The 18973-nt window shown below is 41.3% G+C and overlaps 1 protein-coding gene across 5 annotated transcripts in view; it reads right to left on the bottom strand.

Annotated features, from left to right (window-relative positions):
* The window catches only part of spegb (striated muscle enriched protein kinase b), a 37673-nt gene that overhangs the window by 17383 nt on the left and 1317 nt on the right, over window positions 1–18973 (bottom strand). Inside the window, exons 1-17 of one of the 5 annotated variants that reach the window (XM_077536690.1) lie at window positions 10494–11167; window positions 6906–6989; window positions 6746–6803; window positions 5169–6634; window positions 4939–5082; window positions 4151–4333; window positions 3514–3680; window positions 3231–3319; window positions 2962–3137; window positions 2278–2538; window positions 1886–2044; window positions 1433–1622; window positions 1118–1347; window positions 896–1015; window positions 573–677; window positions 267–473; window positions 81–204 (exon numbers count right to left, since the gene is read on the bottom strand). In XM_077536690.1, the coding sequence (XP_077392816.1) occupies window positions 81–204; window positions 267–473; window positions 573–677; window positions 896–1015; window positions 1118–1347; window positions 1433–1622; window positions 1886–2044; window positions 2278–2538; window positions 2962–3137; window positions 3231–3319; window positions 3514–3680; window positions 4151–4333; window positions 4939–5082; window positions 5169–6634; window positions 6746–6801 (3677 nt within the window). In that variant the 5' untranslated portion in view covers window positions 6802–6803; window positions 6906–6989; window positions 10494–11167. Of the gene's footprint in view, window positions 1–80; window positions 205–266; window positions 474–572; window positions 678–895; window positions 1016–1117; window positions 1348–1432; window positions 1626–1885; window positions 2045–2277; window positions 2539–2961; window positions 3138–3230; window positions 3320–3513; window positions 3684–4150; window positions 4334–4938; window positions 5083–5168; window positions 6635–6745; window positions 6804–6905; window positions 6990–10493; window positions 11168–18973 lie in introns of those variants that run through there. The other 4 variants (XM_077536689.1, XM_077536688.1, XM_077536687.1 and 1 more) reach the window with 4 other exon arrangements.

Genomic DNA, 18973 nt, shown 5'->3' on the forward strand with positions numbered 1-18973 from the left:
CCACAATCGGTGTTGTACCATAGGTTCAAGAACTGTCACTGAGAATTTACACAGATCATGACTTGAACGAGTGACAATACCTTTTCCAGATGGCGGCAGCATTGACATGATTGATGGTGATGGTGATGGTTACCGACTGGTTTTCCATCACATGTACAATTTCTGGTTTATCAATAATCACCGGAGCTTCTTGAAGATAGGGACCTTGAACCCAGAGTGCAACTGTCACAATAAGACCAGATGCTTTGACGGGACAAAAGCTATACCTCGGTCTAGCAGGTGCACTGGCTCTGTGGCAGGTGAGGGCTTGCTAAAGGCCTTGGAGGTGATGGTCAAAACCCTGAACAAATAGCGCACACCTTTGGACAGTGTGCTGATGGTGTAAGTGGTCTCCTTCAGGCCAGATGCGATAATTGTCCATTGGATAGAGCCAAGGGCTTGTTGCTGGATGGCGTACATCAAGGAGTTGGGTTCTATGTGGATACAACAACTCAAATGTAGACCGGAATGGCACAACAAGAGTTCTTATCAAGTGTGATGTTCTTTCCATGTGACAAAAAGTTATTTAGTACCAATGGATGGGTCCAGTCTCCTTGGCTTCTTCCAGTTAAGGGTTATCACTTTACCAGTGATCGACTCTATCACTGGAGACCCGTCAGGTGGGTCAGGGAGGATATCTGAAGAGGATTTTTTTTTAAACATGGAAATAAATATCATCAAATTAAATTGACATTATGCATCTCTGACCGTTGAGTCAAACTAGAGCTTATTTTGTTGTCTCATTTTTAAAAAGTGCATACTTAGGGAACTGCCAGGCCAAAACAAAAACAGGGGTCCCTGAACCCAAAAGGTTTGAGAATCTCTGACATATGGCATCCTTAAAAAGTTGAATTACCTGTGACATAGAGATGAGCGTAGCAAGTGGCCTTGCCAATTTTGTTGGAGATGACGCTCTTGTAGACCCCACCGTGCGCGTGACACACTGAGCGTATGACCAAACTGTGGACATCCCGAACTGAAAAGAATTTACAATAGTCGTGCAAGGATAAGAATGTCCAACCCTGATGTCTGGCAGAATCCTTTCATTGAGTCTTGAGTTTTTTGGCTAAACACTTACATTGTGTCATCCTTCTGTCGTCCGTGCTTTCGATTCTTTTGCCGTTGTGGAACCAGGAAATGGTGGGATAAGGCAGTCCAGCCACTTTACATTTGAGAACTGCTTCCTTCCCCTCAATGACATCCAGATCATAAAGGGGCTTGATGAAGTCAGGCATTGTGAAACGCTCTACTTCATTTTCAGGGCTCTCGGGCTCCTCTGGTATGGATGGCATTTTCTCCAGTTTAGCCCTGCGTGAAAAATGAATATTATATCCAAGTTCATGAATGAAGCTAATACCACAACATGCAAGAAAGGTTTTGATTATGATCATACATCTGTGAGGAGATGGCTGGCCGTGGCTCTTGTATATAGAGTTCAGCAGAACATTCGGCCTCGCCATGACTGTTGGTGGCCGTCACAGTATAAAAACCTTCATCATCGTTGGTCACGTGAGAGATGATGAGGGAGTGACGACCGTTCTCACGAAGAATGCGAACATCCTCACTCTCGGTGAGCGGGTGATCTGCTGAGAAACAGCATTCGGTTATACCACAGATTACCAAACACATTAGTGTGCCATGAGACATCAGCATTGTCCAATTTCACTTAGTGGTCTGAAATTACCAAAGTACTGTTTGTGGCATTATTGTTTGCTGGGGTGCCGAGAGATTTTACTAATTTGGTGTAAATTATGCACTTTGGTTGGGAAACATCAGCCTTTTAGAATCTAAAAAAAACAGACCGCGATGCCGATGGGATGTTTGAAGATATTTTTAATGAACCCACCAAAATGAGTCCAGATGACATTTGGTGGCGGGGTCCCACTGACTTTGCAGTCAAATCGAGCGTTGCGGCCCTCGATGACTTCCAAAACGTCCAGTTTGCGAGTAAAGAGCGGTTCAATTGAGGGAATCACTCGCAGTTTCCCACATGATGTAACTTCCTCTGAAATATATAAAAAAATATCATTCAAAATTTCCTTTTACAATGAGGACGTCATCATTACTGAGAAATATCTGCTGATACATGCAGGATAAGACAAACTAGGGTGCGACAATTGTCCGATAATTCTTGACGAACATATACCATGGAAATGTTATGAAGACTATGGAACTGTTTCAAATTGTGGAAAAAAAAATGCACATCGTATATTGTATGTCACCTTTTAATACACATACCTTTAGCTGTGCTCAGCTTGCACGTGTATGTCCCGCTGTCATCCTCGTGTACTGAATTAAGCAGCAGGCGACATTTCCTTCCATCAAAATGCATTTTGCAGTTGAGCAACGCAGGCTGAATCAGTTTCCCATCGGACAGCCAGTCCACGTCTGTGTCTTGCGGCCCGATGACATGGCACTCAAACAGTACCGTCTCGCCCGCGTTCGCTGTGATGTCTTTCACTGGCCGGATGACAGCCAAGCTGGGCTCGACTTGTGGTACTGGGCGTAAATAAAAATAGAGTTCTCTTTAAGTCTTTTGAGTAGAACAAAGCAAATACAAACCAACAGCAGCATAAAAACAATGTCTTCTGGACTAGGCAGTGAGGACAATTGGCAACCAGGACAGGAAACATGAGCAGTGTCCCCCTGACAGGACGAGATAGGACAACAGCAGTGACCCAAGCAGTGCTACCAGTGTGTGGTGGTAGTGGTGAGAGAGCAACAACTCAGTAAGACGGTGCTACACCCTGTGAGGACGGGATATGGCGAGTAACAAAATGAATAGCAGAGGACAGGACAGAAGAAGTATTTGGTGGGAGTGCCAATCTGGAAAGGCAATTCTACACCGTATGAGGGATGACGAGTAGCAAATAGGACATGACAGGAGCAGTGAGTGGTATTGGTCTTTTTTTGTATTCTTACCTTTGACGTCCAGCTTCCCTTCACACTGTTTTGTTCCAAACTCGTTGATGATCTTGCAGGTGTAAATCCCTGCGTCTGACCTCAGGGCCGACTTGATGGTCATTTCAAAAGTGCCGTTCTCAGTCTCCCTCACAATGTGGCGCGGGCCACTTTTTACCGTAACTCTGTCTCTCAACCTGTAAGAATAAAACAAAATGATCAAATTTGATAGAAATCAATTATCAACTCGAGTTCTGTTAACTACCGTGGCCATAGTTGACGACACCTACCAATACAGCAAAGGTTTTGGTTGACCACTTATTCGTACAAACATGGTGACTTCCTGTCCTTCAACAACGGCTTGATCAGTCATTGTTACCTGTTTAAAATAGGGAAAAAAATAGAACTCGGAATGCAGCTTAGTTTGGTTCATCAAGGAATCACGATGAATGGCAACAAACACAATGGGCCAATTCCAATGCTTCATATGAAACAAAATGGTCGCATGTGATCAATACAGAACCCACAGTACTCCAGAATGTAAAACTGCTGATGTTTCTATTCAGCTCTCACCAGGAATGCAGGCGGTTTCTTAAATTTGGCGTCGAGTGTCCTCCTCGGTTGTTGCAAACTAAAATCCATGGCTTCCTCCAAGGGACTGAGATACTCCTCATCTGATGTGATGGGGCTGCTGATGTCCATTGGAACCCCCAGGACACCCTTAGGCTCTTGAATGGGTTCTGCTAAATTGCACATTCACGTAGTTCATGAAATCTGATGAGCGGTAAAGCCTTTGATGTGTTTTCTTGTTTTATATAGACCACATTCCAATTATTTGGAGAAACCCTTGACATTAACTCGATTGTTAAATGTCAAATCCAAACAATAACAGATTTTCACTGAGACAAGCAACTGAGCCCCAGTGAGCAATTTATAGGTTCAGTTTTGCTCTTTGTTGCTATGGTAACTATAAGTGTGCTTGTTGAGCTGGAATATATTGCACATACAACTGGCTGAGCAAAGGAAAAGAACAGGAGCAGGAGAAGGGAGAAGAAATGTATCTTAATATCATCAGTTGTCTCGTTACTGAAGAGACACATTGTTTTCAATGCACGGTCGTTAACCAAAAATGATGTCTGATTAAGTAAGCTTTGATGGCCCTCAAGAAGTCACTAAAACTATCGATGCTTAATTTTTTAATAGAACACACCTGCTTTAATTGTGAGAGTAGCGTTGCTGGTCACTTTGCCCTCCTGGTTCACAGCTGTTACACTGTAGGTTCCACCGTCGCACATTTGGGCCGATTTTATGAGTAGACTGTGTCGTTCGCCTTCCACTTTGATGGCGAAATTCGAAAGGCTGGTGATCTCCATGTTGTCTTTTGTCCAGGTCACTTCAACACAATTACATAAGACATTATTAAACTTGCTAGATTTCTTCATGTGCATTCCTCAATGGAAAATAGTCTTTTTATTTGTTTGTATGGAAATAGAGAGCCTGCCCACCAAATCAAGTGTGAAATTAAACAAGCAAATCTTTTGTTATCTGTCTGTTTCTGGAAATATGTCTCTGAGCGAGCGCTTCTGAATTTCTCACAGCTTATCTAATTGTCCAGTTTGGAGAGAGTGGATGGGGTGCCAACTATTAGGACCTCAGCTTTGGAACTGTTCGATTTGAGGGCATTAGACAAGAGGACAAAGCGGGGGAGGGGGGGTTCTGAACAAGGTTTGGAAGAGAGGCAGAGCTGGATGTCATCCGCATAACAGTAAACGTTAATGTTATGTTTGTGGAAGATATAGCCAAGCGTAAGAATAGAAATAATGAAAAGGAGGGGCCACAGGATGGACCCATGGGGTACTACACCAGCTGTGGCAAGCAGAAAAAAAAGATTTGTGAGACTTTAGCTGAATGTTTAGAGTGCGGAAGATAGGAGGTAAACCAGGTGTGAGGTGTGTAAGTGAAATTTGGAGAAGTTTACGCCAAAGTAGCATGTGATACCTTCAGGAATAGGAGTGCCGGAAATATTACATTTGAGTAGCACATCTGAGCCACATTTGGAGAGCGTGTCTTGAAGAGGAACCTCAAACACGGGCGCTTCCATCGGGTCCTCTTCAGCAGACACGTACGAATCGTCTGAAGAATCTGGAGTATCACAGAAGGTAAACAAAATTTGAGTAGCACCTTTCAATGCAACATGCAGAATGTAAAATGAAGAAAAAGTATCAAACCCATTTCAGGAGACATTGGTCGTGGGCGTCGATGCTTGACTTTGGTCTTATGATGTTGTCCTTTGGCCTTCTGTGGTTCATTTGTCTCCATGGGAAGATTTTCACCTTCCACAACAATTGTAGGGATGTTTAAATTTGGGGCTTGTTTTGGGAGATCAACCTCCATTTTTTCCATCACTGAATCGACTTGTTTCATCCTAGCGGGCTTTGGGGGTATTTGATTTGTGGTGTCTGGAGTAGTGATGGCACATATTTGTACTAGCGGACTTTCAGGCCTATTTTCGACTTTTGTCAATGCTACTTCGATCGGCGTCGTTCTCCCAGACAGCTCATTACGTTGCGTTGGCATTTCAGGGCTATGCGGAGATTCTTGGCTCCTTGAAAGCCTTTGTACAAGCGGACTTGGGGGTCTCTTTTCAAGTTTCTGTGCAGTCATTTCCAAAACAGTCGAACTCGTCGAGTCCTCCATTTGTTGATGGAATAACGCTGGCGATGATGATCTCTGGATTATTTCAGTAACTGGGCTGATTCGGCTAAAGTCTCGAAGTGATCGTACTCCAGGCAAGTCCGATAGTTGCATTGACTCTGTGGTGTCTTTTATATCTGTGGTAGCGGTACTTGTGCTGTTTTGGATTTGGGAATGCCGCTGCTCTGGCGTTTGTTGTCCCGGATTGATTCCTTTTTGCTCTTTTGCCCACTGAGATCGTTCCCTTTCTTGGAGTCTTTGAAGGACCTGCAGGGGAATAGGTTCAATTTTCCTGAAAGGCTGGCGCTGTCTCGCCTTCGAAGTGAGCTGTTCTGTTGAAAAGGATTTCTTCAAATGGGGTTTCCCAACAAGCTTCTTGATGCGCTGCAGCTCCTCCGTGAACTTGTTCTCAATGTCCTGTACTTTTTGAGAATAGCGAGGTTTCTCCTCCAGCGACGCAGCCCTCTGTTTAAACATTGATCGACGTTCGGCCGCGTCTTCTTTGAGGGCCTCCCTGAGATCTTCCCTGGAACTTTCTCTGGAAATCCCCAACCGGCTACCTCCGTCATCCGAGTCGACGGATCCTGCTCGATGGAACCCTGCCCAGGATCTCCCTGAGATGGAGCCTTCGGGAAACTCCAGGCTTCGCCTTCTCTCTTCCAAGTCACGGACCTTCTCAAAAACTTTTGAACTTGCCCTGGTAAGCTTTGGGGATGGTCTAGGAGGAAACTCTTTCCGGGAGTACTCGCTCAGTGGAGTTTGTGGTCTTGAATCTTGTGTGTTATTTTGAGATTTTGGTGTTTTAACCTTTTCTTCAAACTCTGCGGGCACTGTGTCTTGGTATTCTGCTGGCGAAGCAACTTTCTTCCGCAAGCTGATAGGTGTTGTTGAACCAGAGCGATTTGGCATTGGAGAGGTGGAGGGACGTTTGACGAGTCTTGGGGATGGGGGTGGGAGAACGTCAGGTGGAGAACCTCTTGGAGAATCATTTGACTGTTTCCTAAAATACAGGAGTTGAGATGTCATGAGCAGATTTTGGACTGCAGCTCAAATAATTGAAAATCTCTTCAAAAATGAACTTTTAGTACAATGAAAAAAAAGTCTCTCTTGCCTTGCTTTAGCAAGATCTTCACATGTTCTGCTTTCATCTTCTGCATACTTGTCCATCACTACATACATATCAGAATTGATTTGTTGATTTGATTTGAAGAGACTCTCATATGTGTGTCATGCAAATCGAGAAAGTGTAAAATTAGAGACAAGTTGGATACCTGTATGCACTGCATGGTCCTCACCATCCACACTATTTTCATTGGTCTCAAATTGGTCTCCTTCGTCCTCGCTGCTGTCCGATTCTAAAATGCATTAACATGACATGAGAATGACTGCAAATGTCACAAAAACCCATGATAACATATCTGTGTTCAGTCAGGATCTAATAAGTCTGTGTGAACCTCAGGGTTAAGCTAAAAAAAAAAAAGTGTTTTGTTAAATGTTTTTAAATAGCAGCATTAAAATCACATGTTTTGTTCTGATTTGTTCATGCTGAGAGGGAATTCAGTGACTGGTGGACCTTAAAATAGAAAGAATCGCTGAGTCATTGGCACCCGGGCAGCTCTCGTGGGGTCCCGCTCCACAGTAGGTGGGATTATATAAACAGGGGTATTTCTTTTTCAACAACAGTGAAAAACAAAACAGCACAAATTGCTGTAAAGAACATAGGCACAAAAGATGACACTCCGTCTCAGAACAACACAATACACTTTGTATTCATGTTAGATGACTAATATTAGTCATCAAATTTTCATCTTTTATTTCTGCTTCTGGTATACCGTTTATTCATTGAGAAGCATTTTTTTTTTATACTGAAAGACCAATTCTTTAGGTGAACAAAAGTAATGGAACACATTTTCCACCCGTCAAGTCTTCCCTTTGGTACACAAAATGCAAGCTCGACTGAGTTTAAGTCTGGAAAATGACCATAGCCCAGTCTATAACCTTCCACTTTTCCCCCCCAATCTACTCCTTTGTTTTCTTTGCTCATCTTCTGCAAACAGGAGACTGTGACAACTTGCCTCCCGCCCACTTGCAACTACAACCATCTTTCGACACTTCAAGTTGGTTACCCCTCAAACTGTAATCCAAATCTGAATGTGAGCGTAGACTTTCAGCGCTGTTTACTGTTTCACTCATCGATGTAATAAGTCAAGTCACCTTTATTTATATAGCGCTTTCAAACAGCCTTAGCTGTCACAAAACGCTTTACAGAAACACACACAAAAAATAAGACACAACTTGGCAATGAAACAGAGTTCTCAATCACCATATTTTTGCTCGCATCAAAATTGAGTGTGTTCAAACAAAACCTTCTATCTGCTAATTTGTGTGTCAGATCAAAATGTAAATACAATAGCTGGAAATGAAAGCTGAAATGTTTATCTCTTGTCAAATGCACATTTTTCTATGTCAAAACCAACTGTCTTCAGTCTATGGCTAAAATGAAATGGCCCGTGTTTCAATACTTTTGGATTGGATTGTAAACTACAAGTTCCAACCAACTGTGATTTATTATAAGAAGCATCTGTTATCTGTGCAGAAGAAAAATAGTCATCATTAAAAGTGCAAAGCGAGAATCAAGTGAGAATGCAAGGTCATCGTTTTGACTGAAAATGAATGGAAAGGAGAATTTAGGAGGAACATATAGCGATCCAGTAGAATTATTGATTACTGGATACAGTGGTCCCGTTTGTCAAAAAATATGAAGATTTGGCCGGCACGCTAATCAAGGCACAGCAGTAACTCTAACCCAGTCCGATTTGAAAGTGCTTCAATTCAAGTATTATAACTGCGAAAGGGTTTCAATATAAATCTGCCAAGTCAGCATAAATGGTAAAGTGGGCAAACAGAGTAGCTCCACTTTATTGCTGCTCAAAGCTAAACTGAGTCGAACTGTCATGGTAACCTTAATGATATGTGGATTGTGTGGTAATCGCTATTCTGTGCAGAGTGTGGCCATTTATAAATGCAGACAGCAATGAAAACTGCATGGGAGTCTAACAAGAACCGTTCAAATATACATTTTGGTCAACAATCATTTTCTTGCAATGTCCGCCTGTAGCAATTGTGTACAATTCCACTGTGCAGAACACATCTGCTGAATATAAGGCAATCACTGACCAGAAACCACTCAACTTTAAAGGTAAATACAAGCGTTATTGTCTTGAAAAAGAAAAAAACAAAAACAAAAACCAATTGACTGTACTTAACTTAGTCATGTAACTTATTCCATCATGCAATGTGCCATGAATACACATATCACATACTCGTAAATAAGTTCATGTATTTTAGGAGTTTAATTTAAAAGTTTGGCTTTATAGATAGGAAGAGACAACTAAGTAGTCGAACAATATGTGCAATGTAAATTCACATGCATCATATGGCGTTCCACAGGGTTCCATCCTGGGGCCTCTGCTGCTTTCATTGCATCTGCTTGTAGGGATAGACCGATAATCGGTCCGATATTGGACATTTTGACAAATATTGTTATGGACCTTTTTTCAAAATCTGACGGCTGATAACAGGTAAAGCTAAAACCATTTTAATTTCAGGGAGCTATTTCTTAAAATTTTCAGTTAACTTTATAAGAGATGGACCCTGGGAAACTTATGAACCTGTTTTGGTCAACATTAAAACAAACAAACAAACAAAAAAAAAAGAATGTTCTTTTTTTTTTTTTTATTCAGGAAAAAAATAGAGCTATGGTATTTACTTCTTTCCATTTAACTTTTTAAGATGTACTGATATCATTGGGCGCTCCCTGAACATTTTTTTTTTTTTTGCAGAAATTTAAAATGAAGTATATTTTATTATTTATTTTATTTTTATATATTTAAGACATTACAACAAAGTCAACATTGGCATTTGTGTTTTTTCAAATTTTGACGCCACTATTTCCATTTTAATGAAAATGAATATCGCCTTCAAATATCAGTTATTGGCCTCCTTGACTACTAATAATCAGCATTAGTATTGGCCCTGAAAAAAAAAACTTATTGGTCTATCGCTAATCTGCTGCCCATTGATTCCATCTTAAGAAAACAGCAGCTATCTCGAAAAACTAAAAAAAGTCTTCCTTGCTGCATGGAGATGGGAATAAAAGAACACAATGCTTTCTGAATTCAAGGTGAAGACAACCACTTTCCATGAAAAGGCTACACACCAATAAACCCAATAGTGTTCCTATGTCCTGAATTTGAAATACAGCCTTCAATAAAGATAGGTATGGTGAATGTGCATCGGAAACTGGTGTGGTTCAGTACCTCCAACGAGGTGACGAACTGCTCTTCTAATGTTTTGAGAGTGAGATGCACCATTAGCATATACAGCGTAGGGCCTGGTGACCAACAGTCTTTGCTTGGACCTGTCGAGTATGCGCAAAAAAAAGTTGTTTCACACCAAAATAAAATTGCACATACTGTATCACAGCTACATGTTCAGTTCAGAGCAACTCTAAAGAATTTTACGACCCAAGTTGAGCTAATACACAACAAGAATTTGAACAACAGCGAACTAAGTCTTCAGTATGTTTGACTTTAAGGTTTGGACGTGGGAGGAAGCCGGAGTACCTGGTAAAAATCCACACAATCATGGGCAGAACATACAAACACCCCACAGGAAGGTGCGGAATTATATTCGAACCAGGAACATCAGAACTGTGAGGCGGACGTGGTAACCACGCAAACCACTGTGCAGCTGAATATTTCACAAATAGCTCCAAATACAACAAATTGTTCCGACGGCTAAAACAAAGGCTAGAACCGGCTAAAACAAAGGCGAGAAAATGAAACCAAATGACTTGCCTGATCTGATGACTACTTTGGTTTACATGGAAACTCCTGCTGTCCCCATCACTGGTGTTTTCTGTCTTAGTACTGCAAGGAATTCCCCCAACCTTCAGAGGGGATTCCGAGCCATCACCACTAGTCGTAAACGCTCAACAGGTATTATCCTGCTTCAGAAAAAAGCAGTCATAAAAAATATATAAAAAAAAAAAAAATCAACTTGTTCGATTACAAAATGTGCCGAATGGAATGCTGAGATGGAGACAAGGCACTTGATTGGTTATGTAACAAGTTCCACCTCAGAGCCTCGTCGGCATTCCTCCTTCTGGGAGAATCCGCTGAAGAAAAAGCATTCATGAAAAGCCTCTGCGTTCGCACGCGGAAACGTTTGTTAAAAGCATTTGATCACCTCCGCCGCCTGTCCACACAGTGGCCAGCGACAGTAGTGAGCATCCTCCCCCGCTGCTTTCGTCCGCCTTACACGCAGCAGCGCACATCCACAGGCGGCACAACAGTGGGAGTGAGCCAGCCCTCTCGAGATCATGCAGCATCGCTTGACGCTTCTATTCATTTTCCCGCTTCCTGGCCATGCATCTGTGGCTTTTTTCCCTCGGCTGCCAGGATGCGGCGGAGTCGCGTTGTCACAGAGAGATAAGCGGCGAGATCCCACACAGTGTTCCTCGCATCTTTGCTTTGCCCGAACACTGATGAGATGGACTATTATACACTGTACGCACACTATGACACATCACACATATCTCAGTTTGAAATCTAAAGTTGAAATTCCTACACTGTTGACCTGATTTGGATGAATCTAGCCCAAAATTAGAAATAAAAGAACGCGCCTCCAAAAAAGAGAATTGTCCATATAGCCATGTAGAATGTGAGCTCAGTCGGTGGAGTATCAGTCTGGTAATTTTAATATACAAAATACCAAAACTTAGTCTGGCCCACCCCTGCGCAGATTGACGCCACACTTCGTGCCACACTTGCACTGGGCAAGAATATCATGCCCTAACGTCCAGTTCACTTCACTTCATGAAGCTGAAGAAATAACATAAGCCGGACAGGAAGTCGGGCGTCTCGCATCAAGGTAAATCCGGTATATTTCAAAATAAAACCGTTTCAAACTCGTTTTTTTTTTTTTTTTGGGAGGGAAACTAGCTAACTACATAGAATGACATGAGTCGGACATTTAAGACAAAAAAAATAGCTCAGAATAAATTAAACATGACAAAATAGTGTGATCCCTGATACCATCCTATATGCACATCTGCACTTTATTGATATATTACGCCAGTATTTGTTGCTCATAACGATATCTCGTTGTTGTTTATAACCATGTTATTTGCACAATGACAAAATGAATACATATTGAATATTGAAAGTAACAATATTTAAATACAAAACATACTTACCTATTATAGAATAGCCATGGTAGAAGTCCCAAAAATAATGACCAAAAAGCGTGTCAATGTGACAACAGGCAAGCGTGGCTATTGTTTACAAAATAGGACTCTATGTACACGGTTGTTATTGGGTGAATTCAACTCTCCAGCGTGAACCCCACGTGATTTTGTGGTCAGGCGGGTGCAGATTTCCGTACACGCAACACACACAGTGTGAATTGCAGTCCTTGCGGAAGCCGTGCGGAAACCGTACGGAAAAAGCACCGCGTAAATTCCGCAGTCGGTGTGAATTGGGCACAACGCTTTTGCTACATCGGTTCCAACTAACAAAAACTTTTTTTTTACACTCGCCAGCAATCATCTACTCCTTGAACGTATTTTCAAAACTTCACAAACGCTTCATTTGCGGTTTAACATTACCATTTAACAGCAGGGTTAGTCAATCTAGCGCAGGGTGATTTCCACAGTGTAAAAGGAGCTCCACCTGTTGAGTCAGACTTAAGACCCAGGAGGAATACGCCATGTTGAGGCTGGCGTCCAACCGCGCTGGAGAGGAGCCATCATGGCCCAGAGCAATGCTGACATTTTCACGATGGCCAAAGCACAGATCTCCCGCAAGAAGCTATAAAAAGTTCAAAGTACAATGGTTGTACGTGTCACATTATAATCAAGTGATTTTTATGTAAGACAGAAGAGTTTCTCAAGATAATGAGCTCCAGGTTGTGACATCTCAGTCCAGAATTTCTGGTTGAGTAAAAGCACCTGTGGCTAAAGCCAAACGATGGCAATGTCCTGACTTTCTGGACCTGGATTTCATACCTCTGGTTGCCATATTTATGAATAATACTACTAATAATATTAATTCATTGACCTTCTCTTGCACTTATATAGACACTAAGCCGCTTTGCACAGATTAAGGAAAAGCCCGTTTTGAACAGGTGGGTTTTGAGGAGGGTTTTGAAGTTTTGGAATGAGTCTGTTGCAAACAGGTTTTGGGTTATATATGAATGTAACATGATGATAGCCACCACACGTCTGCGGAGCTCACAATATGTCTAATACTTAGACTTAGTCTTTCAGCCACCAAATTGTCGGGTCCCTCCGTATGCCAAAATGCCCGTGCACGGCAACGACTATTTCCTTTTTTTTCTTTTCTTTTTTTTCTTTGTGCCTACACTAATTAATATCGACGAAGCATGGCCTAAAAGTTGGATGATCATTTCAGGAATTGGCCATGAAAAAGTTTGCAGCTCTAATTATTTCTTATCATTTCAGTTTCCTTGACCTTCTTGTGAGACCTTGGAGATTCTTAACATTTCAGCCTTGGAATCTGACATTTAATCCACCAGTCTCTGCATACAAACTATATATTTCCCTATTGTAAGGTGGTCCAGGTATGACATATACTGATGACTTCTCTGATCACATACTTCCCACTCGTCAAATTCCACTTGTGTGTAAAAATAGCCTGCACAAATGACATGACAATAGACAAAGCTTTTCCAATTTGAAGTTGGACTGGTGCGGCTCGCCAAAAATATCTCATCAGGTGGGGGATATAGATTGAAGAATTGAACTGAATATACTGAGCGGCAGAAGGGAGAAACAGTTGTACTTGGGCAAGGATAAAATTAGCGCTGATGTCTTCCCGTGTAACAGGAGAGACGCCGGCCTGTGAACATCCAAAAAATCTAAGGCCTGGCACATTCCACTATATAAATAACTGGAGAGTCGGTGGACGCGGGGGCAGCCAAGAGAGACATTTTGGAAGTGGGAGAGAGAAAGAGAGAGAGAAATGTTTAGGCAGTGCGGTTGAGTGATGGGACAGCTGTCGACCACGCGCACGGCAAATCAGTCGGCTACTCAATCAAAGCTGAAGGTTAAAGTGGAGGAAACTTTTGAGACCGATTGTCCCACTTTTATTTCAAGGGTGGGGGTCGGCTTGTTGATGACTTCAACCAAGATGTTGTTTCAGCATTCATTTTACGTCTTGGCTGCCGAGCAAAAAGAAAATGGATGGTATTATGTTCCGGATCCTTGACGGCTGATACTGAGCTGTTCGTTTGCAGCGTACAATCATTATCTTTCCGACTTATCGTGCTTCTAAATAGCTGCTTTGGTGTGAGTGTAAGTGTGAAGTGTTGTTTGTCTAAGATGTGCCATGCGACTGACTGGTGATCAGACCAGAGTGTCCGCCGCTTCTCTCTCACCAAAAATAAATAAATAAAAAATAAGAAGACTCTAAAATTGTTAATAGGTGTGAATGGAACTGTGAATGGTGGTAGTTTAACAGTATATGCTCTGCAATTAATAATAAATGTCAGAATAAATTTATTGATAGTGATTTTAGTGATCACCAGAAAACAAAGGGATACTTGACTCATTGAACAATTTTCAGCAGTGAAAAGTTATTTTGTTTATAATTAATGTAGTAACTTCATTATTTTTCATGTACAATTAATAGCTGTAAAAAGTATATTTTTTTCTACTTGCTGTCGACTGATGATGACATTACCTGTGCTGAGGAAGTCGGTAACGACCAATCATGGCTCAGTTAGCTGACCAACCCCAGAAAACAGGTGAAAAAACAGCAAGTAGAAAAATTACTTTTGAAAGGTATTAATTGTACATGAAAAATAATGAAGGTACCACATTAATTATAGACAAAATATGAACTTTTTACTGCTGAAAATTGCTCAATAAGTCAAGTATCCCTTTAAAAAAAAATGAGGCACAATAAAACATTTCAATTTTATTTACATCACACATTTCAATGTACTGATATTCTGATCACGTCACGTTTTTGAGATACAGGATCCCCGTGATATGAAATAAATACAATTGTAATCAGCGCCTCTTACTACAGTCTTACTACAGCTAATCAGTGGAATTTTGCTTATTTGGAGGGTAAAAAAAAAGTTAATGTGCTAGAAAAAAAAACTGCAATTTTGGAATCAGCAGGCCAATTTTAGTTTTAATCAAACAAAACAGAAAATTTCCAAAAACATTTCACGATAAATATTGCTTTGGGTCTTTTGGGTTTTGATGATGTCACTGCCGAGCATACGCTGATCAGCAAAAATATCTCGGGAAGTGTAGCACTAAATTCCGTTTTGTGACAGTGTCAGAGCTGCTGCTTTGACGAATGGCTTGGCTCGGACAAAAGTGCACAAGCTCGTATCAGCTCCAGCACTTTGCTGTTGTTCTGCAGCGCTCAGCATGACTTTGTAAAAAGAGATTCACTTTTCAAATGAGACGTGTTTTTTCCTGCTCAGAGAGTCGATGAGAAATGCATTGGCCAAATTTGTCACTGCGGATCACTTCAATCAGACCGAGTGCTGGTGTATGTCAGGGAGTTTGACGCTTTTTGGGTCTTACAGGGCACAATTTTATACAAGCGCCCCTCGCCTCATAATTCTCATGTCAAGTAATGTGTATGCCTGAAACATCATAGGAATTATTTACTTGAACATTAAAAAGGAATTCAACCAAATGAAATCCATCATAGCTAGGCACTTTTCCCAATAACAACCAAGCTGCAAAAAGAGAGGCACCACTCAAATCTGTCAGTGACACATCGAACAGGCCAGGTAGGCAGGAAAGTGTCCCCACCACCGTATGCCAATGGCAACAGCAACATACCTTATTATTACTGATAATTGGGGGGAAAAAAGGATTGGTACCAACGGACTTTTTTCACCACTAAGATCGCAGACATTTAACGCTTCAAACATGCTGCTTGACGGTTTTTTTAAATATACTCGGTGAGTTCAATTTTGAATAATTTGTTTTTATTTTGTTGGACATTAGTCATGAAATACGTTAAAGTGACTCGCCTGCCGTCTCTGGCACAAAGAAGATTGCGGTGCACCGCTGAGTTAAAACAGCAGGACTTTATTCAGTTGTAAGCACCTTAGCACAGTATTCTGATTAAATTACTTATTGGATATTTCATGCAGGAAAAGTGAGTGATTCAAACATCTCACATGTGATGATGGATATTCTATGGAAGGAATAGTCCATTCTGCAGTGCTTTTGATAATGCTACGTAACTAACTAACTAACTAAGCTAACTTTGACTGTAATATTGGGAACGTTTATAAACACGCTCTGAAGTTCGTGCACTACACTGAGAATGAATGTTCGGAGAGGCAAGGTGCGCATCCTCTCCCATTTCCGAACGCACCAGCGTGTTGGTGCAAACCTTGTGTTTACAACTCAGCTCAGGAGTAGGCCAATCACAAACTCGCTAGCCCACACAGCTAGCTAACGTCAACATTAGCCAGTCAACAACCACCACCTCACGAAAAGCCAGCCGTAGTGCCACTAAACCGCAAACTTTAGACAAAAAGACTTGATAATGTACCAACTTGAGTATTATCAGCGGTACACAAATGGTGAATGATAACGTTTATATCCCCCGTCAAACCAACGCATCTACTGCCCGACCGACTGGCAAAGTTTTTCCACTTCCAAACGAACATCTTACGGGTTTGGAAACCAAACTTAATTACTGACGGGTCTGCGAACATTTTTTCAAATTTTTCGGGTCGCTGCCTCTCCTGTCTTCAACCACTCTCTGGGTGCAGGGTGCATAGCACTCCTGGAGCCACTGGGAAGGCAGCACGCGAGCACCTATTCTGCATTTCTTACTGATCACAGTCGTACTATCCTGGTCTCAACCGGTCTTGATCAAAAATCCAGAGTCCGACTTGCCAAGACTAAGAACAAGTAAAAATGCGATCAATTCTGAGACGAAACCAAGATCCTTAAAAACTGGTCTCGAGACCAAGACCAATCTCAAGAACTACAGCAGTTTTCAGTACTGCTCAACATTGGCACGTTGTGAAATTGGTAATTTAGTCACATTCTGGAAACCTTTGTCTCAAAGGTATGCGCTTCTAAGCAGCAAATACTTGGTCGAGGTCGCCTTGCCTACTCTACTGTACTCTACTGTACTCTACTTGCCTACTCTTTACTCTACAAGAAAAAAAAAGAGCATTGGAGAGCTGGAAATACCGCACATGAAGAGATGTTAGATTACATGACAATATGTGGACCCCCAAATCTTTGGCTCATGAACCCCAGTTTGATAACGAGCGTCTCAAATAATCTGGAGAGTGAAAGATATTCTTGTTGCAAATGATCAGAATGCCGTAAGTAATGCTATCTGCCGTCTCTTTTTTTTTTATGTGGGGTGGACTCTAAGAAAGCACGATGTACCACGTTCGTCTGTATGAATAATGGATGGCAGGAGTATCCGCATGAATGCGTGTCCTTGAAAATGAGATTGTGCCCCAATGTCATTGGGCATTTATTAGGGGTGGGAATCTCTGACATGAGGCCGATTCGATATGTATCTCGATACACAGGTTGCGATTCGATTGAAAAACGATTATCTTTCAGAACAGAACGGTTCGATACGGTTCGATTAAGTTTGGGAACGATACAATTTTCGATTCGATACATTTCAATATTCAAAATTTATAGTGACATTTGGTGCTTGTAAACATTAATCTTAAAACACCACACATTTTTACAGTATCTACAAATGTGTTAAAAAAGAACAACAACAAATATGTCTTCTATATTTTTATATTTTGAATCAATGATTTAAATAGACCACAACAAAAAGCTGAGCGATATGACTGAAAAATGTATCAGTTTAAATATTTATTAGTAGTTATTGACAGTTATAATTGTTTTTTTTTGTTTGTTTGTTTGTTTTTAACAAAATAAGGATCAGGAAAACAAAAGGCTGATAATTTAATGTGAAATATAAATATTTAACCTTTAGACAGACACCAACACAATTAAACAGAATATGTGCACATTGTGAAGTATTTCAGAAACATAAATGACATGAAATAAACCTACCGTCAAGCCACAAGAAATATGAAGCCACCTTATGGAACAATAAATCTATCAAACACATTTTAACCACTTAATATATGCAAAAATATTTCCAAAAGTGCATTTCCCTTTTTATCAACAATTTTTGTTTTTAACAATTTTTGTTTTTCTTTTGCCATCACATTCATTTTTGGTTAATGTATGACATCTTTTTTATTTTTTAATCTGAGACACGATGATGACCACAGAATCACTACTGTTTATATTTTGTTTTTTGGGCTGTCGTTCATTTTGAACGTCTCAGTTCTCCTATCTGCTGCTCATGCTAGTTGTGTACATTGACAGGGAGCCACAAACTGAGAAATGAGATGCTTGCAGCATGCTTTTAGCTTAGCTGGTGTGTTGGCTGTGGGACATACCTGTGTCGTTTGAATCCATGCATTGGATCGTCATGGGAGTTATTCTTTTGGGTCTCGCGCAGTACTAACGCCGGCCCGGGACATACAAGTGCACCGAGAGGACTCGATAGCCATGGGAAATACCGAGATGTACGGCACCGGCTTCTGTTAACTGTCTCCAGTTGCATGTTGTCACTCGTTGCGCGCGACTGCGCGCATGCCGTGTCGCGAGCACGGCGTTGACGGTAAGCCCCCCCAAAAGGTGCGTAACGTCTTTTCATTATGTTTACAACATCCGGGGAATGAAGTGTCTCTGAGCGCTACTTTGCTAGCTCTCTGTAAACACGGAAGTAGCTTGAATAGTGATGCTACTAAATGTAAACAAAACAAGTAGAGCACGGCACAGAACTCTTGCTATTGTTATGAAAACCGTAAAGCCTCACTTGCAACCGATTCACAGCCACGCGATATCCGGTCCACAGCTTTACAAGCAATGTATCTAAGGATTCCCGGCGGATTTTGTATCGGTTGACAAGTCTGCTACCGATACGGTCGTTTAGCTCCCCTTGACGAACGATGGTTCGGTCGAATCGGTTTTTGTCCCACCCCAAGCATTTATGCAAGAGTGCTTTTCAATTCCACATAGATTCTAACTTAAATCAGTTGGATGGATGCTTTTGCATGAAACCATAACTGTGAATTACTAAATAAAAACATAAAAGGTGAAGCTTGAAAAGCAAGAACTCGTAGTAGTAGTAGTAGTAGTCGTCGTCGTCGTCGTCGTCCTCGTACTAGAGAAAACTTTCCTATGATGAAAATGTTATGTAATTACAACGTC

Source organism: Festucalex cinctus, chromosome 11 (assembly GCF_051991245.1).
Source record: "Festucalex cinctus isolate MCC-2025b chromosome 11, RoL_Fcin_1.0, whole genome shotgun sequence".
In the NCBI taxonomy this organism is placed as follows: Eukaryota; Metazoa; Chordata; class Actinopteri; order Syngnathiformes; family Syngnathidae; genus Festucalex; species Festucalex cinctus.